The sequence below is a fragment of the Cherax quadricarinatus genome, chromosome 53 (assembly GCF_038502225.1).
Source record: "Cherax quadricarinatus isolate ZL_2023a chromosome 53, ASM3850222v1, whole genome shotgun sequence".
In the NCBI taxonomy this organism is placed as follows: Eukaryota; Metazoa; Arthropoda; class Malacostraca; order Decapoda; family Parastacidae; genus Cherax; species Cherax quadricarinatus.
Window position 1 is genome coordinate 22,415,928 of NC_091344.1, and position 17,577 is coordinate 22,433,504.

Consider the following 17,577-nt stretch of genomic DNA (forward strand, 5'->3'; position numbering starts at 1 on the left):
CTTACATATAGCAGATCATGGTGACGGCCAGCAGGACCAGCAGCACTGCCAGTACCACAGACACCACCTCCCCAGTCTTCAGCCTCGCCGGTGACCACTCTGCAGGAGACACGTCTGGCTAGTTATGAACGAGAGGAAGAAAGTAGAGCTATTCCTCAGAGTGAGAACCTTTCGTCAGCATCAAAGAGCCACTTAAAAAGGGCTAAACAGGTATGCGCTTACCGATGGCGCTAGCTGTAACGAGGACCTTAAAACCGCCATGTCTGCTGAAAGGACGAGGATAGAAGACACCTGAAGTGTACCTGGGGGGAAGGGGGAAGTTAAGATAGTGGACAAAAAGAATGGTGGGTTAACGGGAGTCAACAAGGTAACTAATCCGAGCTTGTGATTACATCTCAATAATAATGAGTGACGTATTTAGGGAGGATGAAAGTTCCACCTTCCCTCCACAGCCGAAAATCCCCATTGTGCTCGCAACTTCTCCCCCATAAAACCTGAGATCTAGCCCCTTCCTCTCACCCCACCCAAACAGCCGAAAATCCCCAGCCCACTTCTCTCAAAAAATCCCAATTTCTTCCACCTATCCTCTGTACTAACTGCCCTCCACTTTCTCACACTCACTTGAGGAGGACCGCCTGGGCGTGAAGTGTGAGAGGTGTGGGTAGAGCCCCTCCACACATGCTCACTACGGTCCTGGTTACTGGCTGCTGCTCCAACACAACCACCTCCGCCACCTCCAGTGCTCCTCTGGCACACTGACCTGTACGAAGTGCAGAAATTTACAAAAAATGTAAAGTATTTCAAAGTAGTATATCCATGTGTGTCGTTCAGCACAAAGACAATAATGAAGGTTCGATCTTCCTTAATTTACTAGGTCGAAGTTGTCTTCCCTGCACTGCAAAACAGAACAAAGAGGTATATTAATGTGAGTGCAATGGTACACAAATAGCCTGCACAGACAACGTCACAGTGTGACTTTGTAAAGGGTCCTACTCTGACTGAAATGTCGTCGTCAGCTCTTCTATGTGCTGGTTATTTATGTATTGCACCACACTCATCACAAATGCAATCACTATCATCTCTACCTTCACTATCGAGGTTGGGGAGCCTGAAGTCAGTGAAGTTGATAGTGATGGTAGCGAGTGCAGGAGCTTGTAGTCTCCACACACACATCACATCATCACTGTAGTTCGGATACTCTGGACTGGTGACTACCTCAGTCTCTCCTTCTATCAGGTCTATTTTCTGAGTTCCCAGTATAGTACCATCATCAGCAGTAGCACACCCAGGAGCAACAACGTCAGTAGCACACCCAGGAGCAACAACGTCAGTAGCACACCCAGGAGCAACACCGTCAGCAGCACACCCAGGAGCAACAACGTCAGCAGCACACCCAGGAGCAACAACGTCAGTAGCACACCCAGGAGCAACACCGTCAGCAGCACACCCAGGAGCAACAACGTCAGTAGCACACCCAGGAGCAACACCGTCAGCAGCACACCCAGGAGCAACACCGTCAGTAGCACACCCAGGAGCAACAACGTCAGTAGCACACCCAGGAGCAACAACGTCAGTAGCACACCCAGGAGCAACAACGTCAGCAACACCAACCATAGCGCAAACATCACAGAATTTAGAGAATAATTAGGCACTTTTTATGGCAATTAAAAAGTTTGACATGCAGTTCTCATGTCAGTTACCATAGTAACCAGAGAAGTATCAAGTCATGCCGTATAGGTAAAATTTGAAATTTTGGCTTAAATAGCAACGCTATTCTTGCCGAATAAAGAAAGTGAATATTTGTTTTTGCAATAATTTCGCAAAAATCATTCTGAACAGAACTTAAAAAATATATTTCATTGAGTTTTTATTAAATTATTGGAAACTTATCTAAAATATATTTAGTTGGATTAGGCTAAATTAAATTGCGCTTGTTATAAAAGGTTAGGTAAGTATTCTAAGGTGCTTTTGGCACAAAATTATTAATTTTTGCATTAGCATAAATGAAAAAAAACTTTAAACGTATAAGAGAAAATTTTAGAAAGGACTTAATTTTAAACGAGTTCTTGCTAATTGACCAGTTTTACCTATTCGGCACGACATATATATTTATATATTACACACACAGTGGAAAATGATTATGAACTGATAATTAAAGAAGCAGAGTAAGAATCACTCGCCTTGGAGCAGGAGCCACACTCTAGCCCCATCAGGAACTCGCAGGTGGAGTTCCTAGCATCGAAGGTAACACAGTGTGATAATAGTGCCTCGTAACCCAGGCACTCTACCGTCAACTTGGTTCTCTCTATCTCTTCATCCTCCAACTTCACTCTGTACACCCTGGGACGGAGAGAAACAGAGGCGGCACTCAGTGAGTGAAGGCGTTACCTGGAGTTTACCTGGAGTTTACCTGGAGAGTTTCGGGGGTCAACGCCCCCGCGGCCCGGTCTGTGACCAGGCCTGTGACCAAGTGAAATAAATACACCAAATCATCGTGGGTTCTTGAGAGAGCGTGAAGAAACTGTCAACAGTTAGCTAAAAATCTACAAGTCAATGGAAACAGAGCCCTTACTGGAACAGTGGGAAAATTGGTAGTTTTAGCTATAAAACGATTGAACAACAGGTAGTGTTAAGTAGGTCAATATCCTTAATGTACCATCAAATGTAATTAAGTTAATCAGGATAGGTTAAGGAAAGGAGAATAATAGTACATAACAGAGAAAACAGAGACTACTAACACATACAAGGATAAGAGAAATTGTCAAGCACATCCATGACTCGCACATTAGCCAAATTTCCTCTGGAGCGACTGGATGACTGGCGAACTTAAGTCTTCAAGGACCTCAGCCGCTATTCCTATCCAGATCTGCAATATATGTCAAGCGCACCAGTCTGCAGTACCAGCATACAACCCACATACCAAACATTAAGAGATTAGAGAAAATGCAGAGATTCACAACCAAACTAGTCTCGAGGGAAAGGTAATATAGAAAATGCAGTGTTTGAAGAACAACTAATGTCAGAAAACGCTTAAACAGGAATGGTAAAGAAGCGTTTACACTTCCTTATCACTAGTTTTGGAATGTTGGACAAATGCATCATAGGAAACAGACTCGGTACAAGAATTGAAATATACACATGCTATATGATGCTGATAAAAAGTGTGGCAGGACCATGAACTAGAGTTCATCGCTTGCAAACTCAAACAGGCATTTACATACAACAAGGCTAATCTAGTAGTAAAACACTGATGAATCAAGGTACGTGATGCTAATCATCATTAGTGATTGTGGGTGTGTTGACAAGAACTTATTGACATGGGTGATGAAGTGGATGAATATGAGGGAGATGAAGATAAACTGGATGATTGTAAGTAGTGGGTGTAACACCTCTCAAAGAGCAGACTCACCCTTCCAGGTGAGTGAAACCCATGCCTCGACAGATGACTCTGCCAATATTCTTGTCGAAGCGACTGGCGCCCCACTTGTGGTGTGTGGGGGGCAGGTGGACGTGGTCAAGATCCTGCAAGCAAGCAGGGAATGACGTATTTAAAGCAATTCTTTACATTTTCTGAGTGCAGGGACTGGATAAGTCATTCGAAGATACATGCCTGCCAAACATTATCTAACACCCAAAACACCACACAGTAAATACAACATGAAAAAAAGGGCTATGGGACAACACAAGTGCTGTATAGCCCTTGTGGTTTAGCGCTTCTTTTTGATAATAATAACAATAATAATAATAATAATAATAATAATAATAATAACAATGTCAACAAGCTCTCACTAACATTATAAATAATTTTACAGCTAAACACGAAAGGGTTTCAAGAAGTTAACGTGGCACTGACGTGGCACTCCCGGCACCTGGGTTTGAGGGGAAGTCCCGACCACATGTGACCCGTGAATCAGCCCAGCTGATGCATCCCGTGGATCCAAGTACAACTCGGGAAAAAGTAAAGAAAACCCATAATTCTTTCGGGATTGTTTTTAATATTTTCTGACATAGCACGAGATTTTTCACTCGTGTCACTGTTGAGAACTCTCTCTCGTTACATTTCTCGTTACATTTCTCGTTACGTTACCTGACCAACCGAGCTGTGGCTCGTACGTTGGATTGCGTGCAGCCAGCAGTAACAGCCTGGTTGATCAGGCTCTGATCCACCAGGAGGCCTGGTCACAGACCGGGCCGCGGGGGCGTTGACCCCCGGAACTCTCTCCAGGTAAACTCCAGGTAAATATTAACTTTGTTTACGGTGTCTCGTGACCTGATCACTAAAGCTTTCACTTCGCACGGCGAGGGTCTGCGTTCGATTCCCTGCGAAGGTAGAAACATTAGGAGTTTCTTCACACCGGTTGTCTATGTTCACCCATCAATAAAACAGGTACTTGGGTGTTAGTCGACTGGTGTGGGTCGCATCCTGGGACAAGGACCTAATTTGCCGAAATGCTCTGTGTAACAAGCGGCTTTCTATATACTAGTAGTATGTCACTGATGTCACTTATGGTCTGTATACCTTGTACATGTACTGGTAGTTAATAAAGTTATTAAGGACGCAAGTGCAACTAATGAGTCATTTTACTGTGGCAACGTTTCGCTCTTCAGGAGCTTTGTTAAGCAATTACAAACAATACAAATCATTGACAAAGCTCCTGGAGAGCGAAACGTTGCCACAATAAATTGTCACATTAGCTGTACTTGTGTCCTGTTACCTAACATATTGTGGGTAATTCTACCAATATTACATCATTTGTCTTCTTTTAGTTTATCTCTTAAACCAAATAATATTCGCTGAATCCACAAAGGTGATCCAGCACCTTTGGACTAGAGTAAAGGAGGGGGAAGAGGGTAATCAGTTCAGTTTGCTTGGATCAAGAGCCCTTCACCAAAAGTTAGGAAACCTTCTAAGGGGCTTCCAGAAGAGAGAACAATATAGGTTTGTGACAGAAGAAAGGTAGAGAAAAGTGGGTATGGTATTGACTTTGTGCCTCAGAAGACAGGTCCATATCCTTGGATCAAAAGCCCCTCGCTGGCCACAATAAAGATCCAGTGACGTACGTGTTCCAAGGGGCTATGGTTTAGCTAGGATATTTAAGTGACAAAGGGGATAAGGGTAGGGTAGAGGTTTAGTGGGGAATATATTGAGGAAATGACTTATTTCTTTTGTCTGGGACTATTTGACAAAATTTTGTAATTAAAAATATGAAGAATTTATAATTTTGATTTTATTTACATAACTGTCGAAAGCCTCTTCAACGAATTCAAACTGATGGATTTTGCTAAAGATTTTGAATGCTTTCAGTCTGACAGCACCGGTGGTATTTGTAATATAAAAAAAATAATCTGGATTTAAGTTCAATAAGTGCCAGCTTCTAAATTTTATTTAAATAATTCAGTGATATTAAATTTTCGCCTCCGCAGCGCCAAGTAATCTGACCATCCAGCTCAAAATTACACTTTTTTTAATGCAAATTCTTTTAGTTACTTAGCAAATACTATATTTTCTTATAAGCCTTTAATCTGGACAATTCGGATATACAGGGGGCTTCAAAAATAGAACCAATTTCGTATGTGTGTGTATATATATATATATATATATATATATATATATATATATATATATATATATATCTTTCTTTCTTTCAACACAATCCCACCGAGGCGGGGTGGCCCAAAAGGAAAAACGAAAGTTTCTCCTTTTACATTTAGTAATATATACAGGAGAAGAGGTTACTAGCCCCTTGCTCCCGGCATTTTAGTTGCCTCTTACAACACGCATGGCTTACGGAGGAAGAATTCTGTTCCACTTCCCCATGGAGATTCCACTTCCCCATGGAGATATATATATATATATATATATATATTATAGATCCAGCGTTTTCTTAAAACACCTGTAAACTTCTCGCGATGGCACACCCTCCATTTTTTTTCCGAAGAAAATTCATGATATCTGCCTGGGTATTATAATTTAGTTATCGTTCTGATTTGTCTTCCCGAGGTGCACTAGGGACAGCTCATGTGATCCCATCACTGCATCGTTTGCCTCATTTACGTCATTGCTTACGTGGTAACGCTAGACTTCCATCCCATACGTTCATGGAGTCTTTCCTGTCTCTTCCCATCTCAAATCTGCTTGGTTTGATTGTCTAGTACAGTTATTTATCCGTCATTGACGTTGCTCTGAGACTCTCTGATTGCGGGTTCTAACCCCACCTGTGGTATGGTTTGTTTCTCCCAGGTACCACTATTGCTACTGCCCACAGTTACTCCCACAACGGCTCTCAGTAACTATCAACACCATTACTGCCTTTATTATCCTGACTAATACCAATATTTTTCTCAGTGTCTCTGAGTCATTCACCCTTACGACTTGTGCTTATGTTTCTGCTGCTACTTGTACAGCTGCTGCTGTTGCTACCACCACACCTGCTGCTGCTTGTGAAGCTGCTGCTACCACCACACCTGCTGCTACTTGTACAGCTGCTGCTACCACACCTGCTGCTACTTGTACAGCTGCTGCTACCACACCTGCTACCACACCTGCTGCTACTTGTACAGCTGTTGCTGCCACCACACCTGCTGCTACTTGTACAGCTGCTGCTACCACCACACCTGCTGCTACTTGCACAGCTGCTGCTACCACCACACCTGCTGCTACTTGTACAGCTGCTGCTTTTGCTACCACCACACCTGCTGCTACTTGTACAGCTGCTGCTTTTGCTACCACCACACCTGCTGCTACTTGTACAGCTGTTGCTATCACCACCACAACTGCTGCTACTTGTATAGCTGCTGCTGCTGCTGCTGCTACCACCACACCTGCTGCTACTTGTACAGCTGCTGCTGTTGCTACCACCACCACAACTGCTGCTACTTGTACAGCTGCTGTTGCTGCTACCACAACTGCTGCTATTTCCATAATCTCCATTATCTCCTATCTCCACCACTACTGTTACTTCCCTCACTGTAACCAATACTACCACCTTGACTGTCTCTCAATATTACTACCATCCTGAAATCCATTATTTATCCTACACTTGCGGAAATCAAATGGTAGTAAGGAGAGGAGAAAAATTAAAATAGCGTGTATTTGTGTGTGAGGTATGGCAGGTACTGGAGACCAGCAGTGTTGGTTCTCTGTATAAACACAGACAAGAGTGAGGGAAATTCTCAGCTTGTGTACCGAGCTGCAAGAGAACCAACATGGTTGAAACAAGTTGAAAATTGCAGCATGTTGGAACACCCCCACAACTACATCTAGAAGAGGACAGCGAAGCACTCTAATGTTTGTCGGAACTTGCTAATGGATGGTGATAAGCTGTGTGCAAATATTTACGACATGTGTGATACCCTTTATCAAGAGTGTGTGTGGGGGGGTTGGCGGGGGGATATGCGCCTGCTTGCGTGCGCATATGAGACTGAAATCTTGGGTTCATTTACTGGAAAAAGTAATATTCACATTGGTAACTGAACCCCAACCTCCCCTCCATCACTGTGCCTATGTTACCTGCCTCCTTCACCCCGCCTCCCCACACCTCGACCCCCACACCTCGACCCCCACACCTGCCTCCCTGGACCTAACAAAACATTAGAAAGTCACTGCCTCTCCCACACACCCGTCACACAGGATTCCTGAGATGTTTGTGTACACCCAGCCCTCTCGACAGGAAGTTCTTCCTCTCTAAGTATTCCTTTACTGTCAGTTATCTCGTATTTATAATCAGTTCACACACTGAGGTCCGGAGATCGATCCCTCGGTACGGGGAAAATATTAGGTGGCGTTTCCAGAAGGCACCTGCTGTCCCTGTTTACCAATCAGTAAAATAGGTACCTGGGTGTTAGTAGACTGGTGTGGGTCGCATCCTGGAGTTTACCTGGAGAGAGTTCCGGGGGTCAACGCCCCCGCGGCCCGGTCTGTGACCAGGCCTCCTGGTGGATCAGAGCCTGATCAACCAGGCTGTTGTTGCTGGCTGCACGCAAACCAACGTACGAGTCACAGCCCGGCTGGTCAGGAACCGACTTTAGGTGCTTGTCCAGTGCTTGTCCAGGGACAAAACTGACCTAATTTTCCCGAAATGCTCTGCATAACAAGGGACTTTCTACAAATTAAGTCAATGATGTCAGCTAGGTCTGTATACCTTGTACATGTACTTGTAGAAATAGAGATATTATAAATACTGACTTGAGAGACGGGTCTCTGTCACACGATGACACAGCGACAAATACAGAGGAGTTACGGGGATGTTAGTAAATACTACTTTAACCTTAAGAGTTGTCAGGAAATGAAATTATCTTTATATACATGGTTTTAAGACTAGGTATGATAGTGCTCGTGCAGCCATGAAAGGAGTAATTACATTAGAGGTTAGCGGAGAAAAGGGGCTGAAAAGGGAGTTGAATCACTATAATTATAAGTAGGCGAATATAAACAGACAACACACAACAAGCGCACGACAGGCAACGCACAACAGACAGGCAACGCACAACAGACAGGCAACGCACAACAGACAGGCAACGCACAACAGACAGGCAACGCACAACAGACAGGCAACACACAACAGACAGGCAACACACAACAGACAGGCAACACACAACAGACAGGCAACACAACAAATACAAGTACCTTCCGCTGAGCTTTAAACTCTCAGAAGACAGTAACATTCTATTTTCAACCACTGCCGAGCAGAGTCTATCCTGTGTACACTCACATTAGATAAGACACTCGGTGACATTACTGTGAGATAACGAACCAATCAGAATGACAGCCTCTCCACCTGTCTTTCCCTTGCCTATCTCCTGTTCTCTATCTTCTAATCATTTTCATCAATTTCTTTGCTTTTCTAATTCCCCTCCCTTCAAGGGATGCGCCTTGATGCCTTTATGAGAGGCTTCTGATCAAAGGAATTGGACCTTTTTTCCTTGGAACACCCTGGATGACCCCTACGGTGTAGCGCTCCCCACACCAACGTCAAGGAACCTCCCTTAAGGTATAGCGCTCCCCACATGAAGGCAATGCAATCTCTCTATTTTTTTTTTTTTTCGCCGGTACTCTCCCGGCCCGGGTCTTTTCCAAGTAGTGGTGACCCGGCCTTGGCTCCCTATCTGGAGAGTATCTTGAGACCTAAGTCCCCCATGGGAGGAGGTACAAGTACCCCCTCATCTTTGGGACCAACTGTCCCCAGGCCTAGTCACAGTCCCCGCTCTCACGGGGCTCGTAGGGAGAAGCTAGGCCTCTGGTCTGCCATCTGCCCCGCCCCAAAGGGGCTCGTGGGGATGGCAGTCTTATGAGCTGCAGGTGATAGCAACCTATTCCCAATCTCTCCCATTCCCCCAACGAAACTGCCAAAGGATGTCTGTCCCAATGTACCGCTCTAAGGGGAGTAAGTGTCAGCGTTTAAAACCGATTTTCTTCACTTTGCTAGGGAGAGTAGAGACTTTATGAGTGGCATGAAAAAATGCTTCCACGGGAGAGACTGTGCTTTAACGGAATTTCAGGAAAACCGTGAGAGGGTAGTTGTCTATGCTGTAACAGGTTACTGTAGTCCACGTACAAAACACCTCAACCACCTCACTGACGGTACATTCTGCTCAGTCTGTGGCTTGTGAGCAGAAACCCCCCTCGAGGTACACTCCAGGTGAGTTATGCTCACAAGCCACAGATTGAACAGACTGTCCCGTCACTGGTCTGAAGTTATGTGGACTGATGCCAACAACATGGATGCGCTTACGTCATGGATCCTGGTCATTCCGAAGTCACAGGACATACGTATCCAATAGAGACGTCCTTTTATACAACCTTGGCTCTTATAGCATGCGATTAATCCTCGAGAAAAATCTGGGAACTGATAAGAAATACCATGCGTTGGCTTAGAAATTTTAGGCAACTTTGGGATTCAGCGCGTCACAGCCCTTAAAGGAGGCGCTCCTTTAAGAGGTGTGACATGTAATACACAAATGAACAGATGTAAGACATGTGCAACACTTGGGCCTCTTTATTATGGAGACGTTTCGCTCACCAGCAGCTTTATCAGTCCATCACAGAAAATAATACTGCGCTCGGTGAGGGGGGAGAGGACAGCATTTTATGGTAATTGTCCGATATCACAACACCACTGAATTTTGGTACGAAGTATATCATCTACAACCTGAAGAATGGAAACAAGTCGCTGACTTTTTTTTTGGGGTTATCCCAGGCTCTATACACACGTTCCTATGATAATCTACGTAACTGTATTTAAGTATACCTGAATAAACTTACTATTAATAGTGTATATCTTGAGTTTTAGAGCAAGTTTTGATTTCAACTTCACCATTATTTCGTGAAGCCAAATGGTGGGCAAAACGACGTACAATTAAATGAATCTATTGCATCCGCCATTGTCACCAACTATTGGCATCTGGCCACTATCCTCATTACTATTTTCAGAAATAGTCACAGAAATCCGTGTCACAAAAAAAAATTAATTTTTTTTTTGTCATTTTTTCCACGACGTAGGACGTAAATTTATAAAAATGCCTAAATTAAGTCTCAGTTTGTAACTATCATTCATGAAGTATAAAAAGTTTAATTATTTCAATTGAAATTTGCTCTCAAAATCTCATTCATAAGAGCACTAAAATTGAGATGTATAAAGCATGTAATAACTAAACAGTAGATTCCTTAATTAAAAAATAAATTCAAATGTGGAGAAACCTTGTGTCCACGACTCACGAAAATGTAATAATACGTTTTTAAACCCATCCGTGGTTTATACCTGGAGAGGGTTACGGGGGTCAACGCCCCCGTGACCAGGCCTGTGACCCAGGTTCATGATCAGGCCTGTGGCCCAGGTTCATGGCCAGGCCTGTGGCCCAGGTTCATGGCCAGGCCTGTGACCCAGGTTCATGACCCGGCCTGTGGCCCAGGTTCATGACCCGGCCTGTGGCCCAGGTTCATGACCCGGCCTGTGGCCCAGGTTCATGGCCAGGCCTGTGGCCCAGGTTCATGGCCAGGCCTGTGGCCCAGGTTCATGGCCAGGCCTGTGGCCCAGGTTCATGGCCAGGCCTGTGGCCCAGGTTCATGGCCAGGCCTGTGGCCCAGGTTCATGGCCAGGCCTGTGGCCCAGGTTCATGGCCAGGCCTGTGACCCAGGTTCATGGCCAGGCCTGTGACCCAGGTTCATGGCCAGGCCTGTGACCCAGGTTCATGGCCAGGCCTGTGACCCAGGTTCATAACCAGGCCTGTGACCCAGGTTCATAACCAGGCCTGTGACCCAGGTTCATAACCAGGCCTGTGACCCAGGTTCATAACCAGGCCTGTGACCCAGGTTCATAACCAGGCCTGTGACCCAGGTTCATAACCAGGCCTGTGACCCAGGTCCATAACCAGGCCTGTGACCCAGGTCCATAACCAGGCCTGTGACCCAGGTCCATAACCAGGCCTGTGACCCAGGTCCATAACCAGGCCTGTGACCCAGGTCCATAACCAGGCCTGTGACCCAGGTCCATAACCAGGCCTGTGACCCAGGTCCATAACCAGGCCTGTGACCCAGGTCCATAACCAGGCCTGTGACCCAGGTCCATAACCAGGCCTGTGACCCAGGTCCATAACCAGGCCTGTGACCCAGGTCCATAACCAGGCCTGTGACCCAGGTCCATAACCAGGCCTGTGACCCAGGTCCATAACCAGGCCTGTGACCCAGGTCCATAACCAGGCCTGTGACCCAGGTCCATAACCAGGCCTGTGACCCAGGTCCATAACCAGGCCTGTGACCCAGGTCCATAACCAGGCCTGTGACCCAGGTCCATAACCAGGCCTGTGACCCAGGTCCATAACCAGGCCTGTGACCCAGGTCCATAACCAGGCCTGTGACCCAGGTCCATAACCAGGCCTGTGACCCAGGTCCATAACCAGGCCTGTGACCCAGGTCCATAACCAGGCCTGTGACCCAGGTCCATAACCAGGCCTGTGACCCAGGTCCATAACCAGGCCTGTGACCCAGGTCCATAACCAGGCCTGTGACCCAGGTCCATAACCAGGCCTGTGACCCAGGTCCATAACCAGGCCTGTGACCCAGGTCCATAACCAGGCCTGTGACCCAGGTCCATAACCAGGCCTGTGACCCAGGTCCATAACCAGGCCTGTGACCCAGGTCCATAACCAGGCCTGTGACCCAGGTCCATAACCAGGCCTGTGACCCAGGTCCATAACCAGGCCTGTGACCCAGGTCCATAACCAGGCCTGTGACCCAGGTCCATAACCAGGCCTGTGACCCAGGTCCATAACCAGGCCTGTGACCCAGGTCCATAACCAGGCCTGTGACCCAGGTCCATAACCAGGCCTGTGACCCAGGTCTATAACCAGGCCTGTGACCCAGGTCTATAACCAGGCCTGTGACCCAGGTCTATAACCAGGCCTGTGACCCAGGTCTATAACCAGGCCTGTGACCCAGGTCTATAACCAGGCCTGTGACCCAGGTCTATAACCAGGCCTGTGACCCAGGTCTATAACCAGGCCTGTGACCCAGGTCTATAACCAGGCCTGTGACCCAGGTCTATAACCAGGCCTGTGACCCAGGTCTATAACCAGGCCTGTGACCCAGGTCTATAACCAGGCCTGTGACCCAGGTCTATAACCAGGCCTGTGACCCAGGTCTATAACCAGGCCTGTGACCCAGGTCTATAACCAGGCCTGTGACCCAGGTCTATAACCAGGCCTGTGACCCAGGTCTATAACCAGGCCTGTGACCCAGGTCTATAACCAGGCCTGTGACCCAGGTCTATAACCAGGCCTGTGACCCAGGTCTATAACCAGGCCTGTGACCCAGGTCTATAACCAGGCCTGTGACCCAGGTCTATAACCAGGCCTGTGACCCAGGTCTATAACCAGGCCTGTGACCCAGGTCTATAACCAGGCCTGTGACCCAGGTCTATAACCAGGCCTGTGACCCAGGTCTATAACCAGGCCTGTGACCCAGGTCTATAACCAGGCCTGTGACCCAGGTTCATAACCAGGCCTGTGACCCAGGTTCATAACCAGGCCTGTGACCCAGGTTTATAACCAGGCCTGTGACCCAGGTTTATAACCAGGCCTGTGACCCAGGTTTATAACCAGGCCTGTGACCCAGGTTCATAACCAGGCCTGTGACCCAGGTTCATAACCAGGCCTGTGACCCAGGTTCATAACCAGGCCTGTGACCCAGGTTCATAACCAGGCCTGTGACCCAGGTTTATAACCAGGCCTGTGACCCAGGTTCATAACCAGGCCTGTGACCCAGGTTTATAACCAGGCCTGTGACCCAGGTTTATAACCAGGCCTGTGACCCAGGTTTATAACCAGGCCTGTGACCCAGGTTTATAACCAGGCCTGTGACCCAGGTTTATAACCAGGCCTGTGACCCAGGTTTATAACCAGGCCTGTGACCCAGGTTTGTGTACAGTGCGCTTCTCAAATCAGGGAACGATACGAATGCAAACGTTTAGTAGAGAGAAATTGTGGTATTTCCCCGAAGTGATGATCCTTATGCATACTCGACCCTCACACGGCGTTCCCCGCTTCCAGCCCTATGCTTATTGCACCATGTTGTGTACTAATACGAAGCCTTTGGCCATTCCGCAAATACTTTTCTGTATGATGTAATAGTAGATAAGTAGGTAAATATGCTAATCACCAGAGCTTCAAGTGGGAATTTGTGAACAGCGACAAGAGCAGAAGTCTCCAAAGCCATCACAAGTGACTGGAAATAGAGTGCGTGGTAACTCTCCCCGGTAGACTGGTATATAAGGCCGCAACACCGGCGTCGAAGGCATTCTCTGTCGTGTCCCTAGCTAGCTAGATACACTTACGTATTTTTTTTCATTTAGGTACACGATAGGTCAAGCAAACAACTGGATAATGTTGTCTCGTCTTCAGTCACATCGTCACAAGTGGATTTCTGTGCCAAGGTAAAAGGATGTTGTAGTAGGTGGCTCTAACCTAGTCACGTGGTTCATGTATCTTAGTGACAGTCTGTGCCTGACTTTGTTGGAAATTCTCGTGAGCGAAGTGTTTAATTTCAAGGAAAACTTGAAAAAAAAATAGTCATTACGCTCAAACTTGAGAAAGAGATTAGTTTCCAAGCAGCAGCAGTCTTTCATTATTAAAAACCTATTGGTCATACAGCGTCTAGGAATTGGAATTATTGACCAAGGAGAGGATAGTTTCAGTTCCTTGAATCAAGAGCCTTTCAACAGAACAAAGCACCTATACTGAAGGACCGGCATTATTAAAAAAAAAAATCACAAAAATAGTGTTAAGTTCAAGGAAGAAGAAATTTAGTGATGCCGAGGAATCAAAACGACCAAGAAATAGCAGTTATCAACCAGGCTACAGAAATACTCGTAAGGTCATCCTTCCCACATCCTACGATCCAAATACTGACCAGTCTTGTCTTACAGGTGGTTGTCACTGCCAGTGAACTTCCTGTCGTCAATTCCCGTCTCAAGAATTCGCCAAGATTACACGCACATTGTCACATCTTTAGGTAAGCCAAGTCTTGCAGTAGTTTCTGCACGGTGATCCTGTGTTGCCCATGTTGCAGTCACCTGACCCATAAGTTTGATAGTTATGCAAATAGTGAAATGTGAATCAATCATGGACGGCTTTGCTATTCTAGAGGTGATCAGAAGTCTTCAAAACAAGAACTTCTCACTTTAGGTATTGGTGATATACCGTGAGTTGCTTATATTTTGATACTCGACGCAGAAGTTAATGTTGCCGGGAAAACAAATTTATGCGGATGAGGCAAAGAATTTACTCATCTCTCCGTCGAGTGTGTGTGTGTGTGTGTGTGTGTGTGTGTGTGTGTAGGTCTTAACCGTGTTTTTTTGTCTTCAACAGATAGTATAGGTTGGTCCCTCTGTCCTCGTTATATGATGATTAATGCAGAGGAACAACCAAATCAACAGCGGGCTGACCTGTCCAACAAGAAGAGTCAGTCAGTGGGTGGAAGATGGAAACAAACTTACTCTTGTTCATCCTCTCAGAATCCCAGCAATTTGTCCACCACAGCCTATGTCCAACACAGGCTGCAGGGTTGTGGGCGAGGCTGGCTACATACTCAAGCCACTCGCGATACTCCTGCCAACACGCTGACGAGATGCAAAATGACCCCCTCAAGGTGATTATTATTGTATTCTTGGGGAAAGTGCTAAATCCGCAGGAGCAATACAGCGCATGGGGAATGGGAGGTAATCAGGTAATCAACGTTTCGAGCAAAAAATCCTTCAAGCACTCTGAAGATTACCTTGAGCTGAGAATTAACTTCAGTAACATCCGTGTTTACGAAGTAGCAAATATATTTATCCAGAATTATTTTTATGAAAGTTTTATTGTGTATTTTACAGTGTATCTTAATTGCCTCAATCGTCATTGCCCAACTATAGATTTTTTCCCACATTTTGTTTATTTCTCTCAAGTGATTTACTTTGTCAATGACATTAAATTTTCTTGGCTTCCGTACCCAGACCTTCATTCGTCAGCTGATAATCCTAATGTTCATAGTCTCTAAATTACCACTTTTCCCTTTCAACACAAGATAGTAATGTACGTCACTACTTACACCATTTCATTATCCTCAACAGCTCCTCATCGAGGGATATCAAGTCTGATTTGTTCGACTTCCTGGTCTACGACTATCTCCTGCTGGGTGCTGAAGCAGCAGGTCCAGTTATAGCGGCTCGTGCAACCTCGGCCCGTAAATAGAAATCCAAGATGTGACTTTGGATAGCAGGTGTGTGGAAGACGAACCTTTACATCTGAACCTGCATGACGAGTCACCCACGGGAGACGTGGGATTACAGGTCTTCGTATAACGTACGACAGACAGGATCTGTACCATATATCTAAGATGTGACAAAAGATAACAGGCCCTTTAACAACGGACGATTATATGCGGACCCCACCACGAAGTGCCAATGGGGAAAACGACCTCTACAAGAGTGCCATCTCCCGTACAAGATCCGAGTGAAGCGATCGCCCTTTCAAGGACCTAAAACAAGTGCCATAATGTGACTTTGGCGCTAGGTTCCCGCAGTACGGACGTTGCACTCTGACCTTTACGAGAGGATCTCAGACAACAGTTGAAGAGGTCACCCGAAACACCCAAGGCACGCGTCTGGTCCTGGTATATCGGACGGTCATTCTTGATACCATGCAAGCATCAGTAATACCCCCAGCAAGAAGGATAGCCCGTTTTTTTTTACCCCAAAAAAATATCAGGGCTGAAGCAAAGGGTATTCTCTGACACCAAGTATCAGTATCCTCTCAGAATGATTCACATGTTAATTCGAAGTGATAAAAATCACCCTAGGAATGTAATTGACATAATGTGGATTTTGTATTAAACTGGCATTTACATTTACAAGTAAATCACACGAAAGTATTTAACTGTATTGTAAGTAACTACAGGTAATGAATTAGTCTGAAGAATATCCAAACCAATAAATCAAAATCTACCAAGAGTGTATTATTATCCCCAAAATCTTATAAACAATAACAGTAATTACTGATTATCTGGCGAAATGTTATAGATTTATATAATTTTACAGAGAAAGATCACACTCAGCAGGATTCGAAACCACGTCAGGGAGGCTGGCAAGGTCCCCCAAGTAACGTGGAGCATTAATTTTAAATAGATTTATATAACAGACATGCCGAAATAAAAAACATGAAATATATCCAACACTGTTGTAAAAAATATATGCCCAGACATTTATAATTTCAAACTGCTCCCACTGTGTATATTCTAACGAATATACAACTGCTGAGGTGTATGACTTGAGATCAACAGTGTATGTTGATCTGGAAGAGTATATCTCAAATACACATTTTACTTTAATTTTCAATAGGCCCACAAGAGGGACTGAAGTCTTCTGGACTGGTGAAGAAGTTTACATAGACCTTTAATGAACTTTAATGTACTCTATAGTGGTCAAACCCAATTAATCCATTTATATAAATTTAATATATATATTTATGCAATAACCCCTCAAGGGAAGTTCCTTGACGCTTTTGTAGGGCTCTTGATCTAGGGAATTGGATCTGTTCTCCAGTTCCTTGAGCCGAGTCTAAATACCTTCCTCCCCCCCCCACAGGCGCTGTATAATCCAGACGGATTTAGCGCTCCCCCCATGATTATAATAATTTATACAATAAGATCACAGTAAACAGATTATATCACAATATGCAAAACAAACACTGAAAAAAATAGTGAAATTGCAAGCGCTTTCGTGATTTCTCACATTATCAAGGAACTGTTCCTTGAAAAGTTGACTAAGGTACAGAATGTGAACCTCTTAGAGTTTAAAATCCACCGAGCCAGAGACTGAAGCTCCATAGGTAAAGGCAAGGTTTATATTAAACCTTCTAGTGGAGGTTCTACTTTAAACATCGGTAGCAAATAAAAATAAACCACTTAGAGAAAATTAAACTCAGATGAGACAGCGTGATAGATACATCGACCTGAGACAGACAGAGACAGACAGAGACAGAGACAGACAGACAGAGACAGAGAGACAGAGACAGAGACAGAGACAGAGAGACAGACAGAGACAGACA

General features: G+C 45.3%; 2 protein-coding genes across 5 annotated transcripts in view; one reads left to right on the forward strand and one right to left on the reverse strand.

The window, feature by feature from the left end:
* LOC128692209 (uncharacterized) overlaps positions 1-17,577 on the reverse strand; it is a 52,712-nt gene that overhangs the window by 28,994 nt on the left and 6,141 nt on the right. For 3 of the 4 annotated variants that reach the window (XM_070096464.1, XM_070096463.1, XM_070096466.1), the window contains 6 exons: positions 3,410-3,522; positions 2,181-2,340; positions 1,086-1,245; positions 622-760; positions 223-302; positions 6-99 (listed from right to left, as the gene is read on the reverse strand). In XM_070096464.1, coding sequence (XP_069952565.1) covers positions 6-99; positions 223-302; positions 622-760; positions 1,086-1,245; positions 2,181-2,340; positions 3,410-3,522 — 746 coding nt within the window. The remainder of the gene's footprint in view (positions 1-5; positions 100-222; positions 303-621; positions 761-1,085; positions 1,246-2,180; positions 2,341-3,409; positions 3,523-17,577) is intronic. The other variant, XM_070096467.1, reaches the window with a different exon arrangement.
* Positions 13,798-16,471, forward strand: LOC128692384 (uncharacterized). The gene is made up of 4 exons (XM_053781535.2): positions 13,798-13,925; positions 14,418-14,503; positions 14,860-15,139; positions 15,603-16,471. Exons 1-4 carry the CDS (start codon positions 13,876-13,878, stop codon positions 15,721-15,723), a joined length of 537 nt encoding a protein of 178 aa, XP_053637510.2. The 5' UTR covers positions 13,798-13,875; the 3' UTR covers positions 15,724-16,471.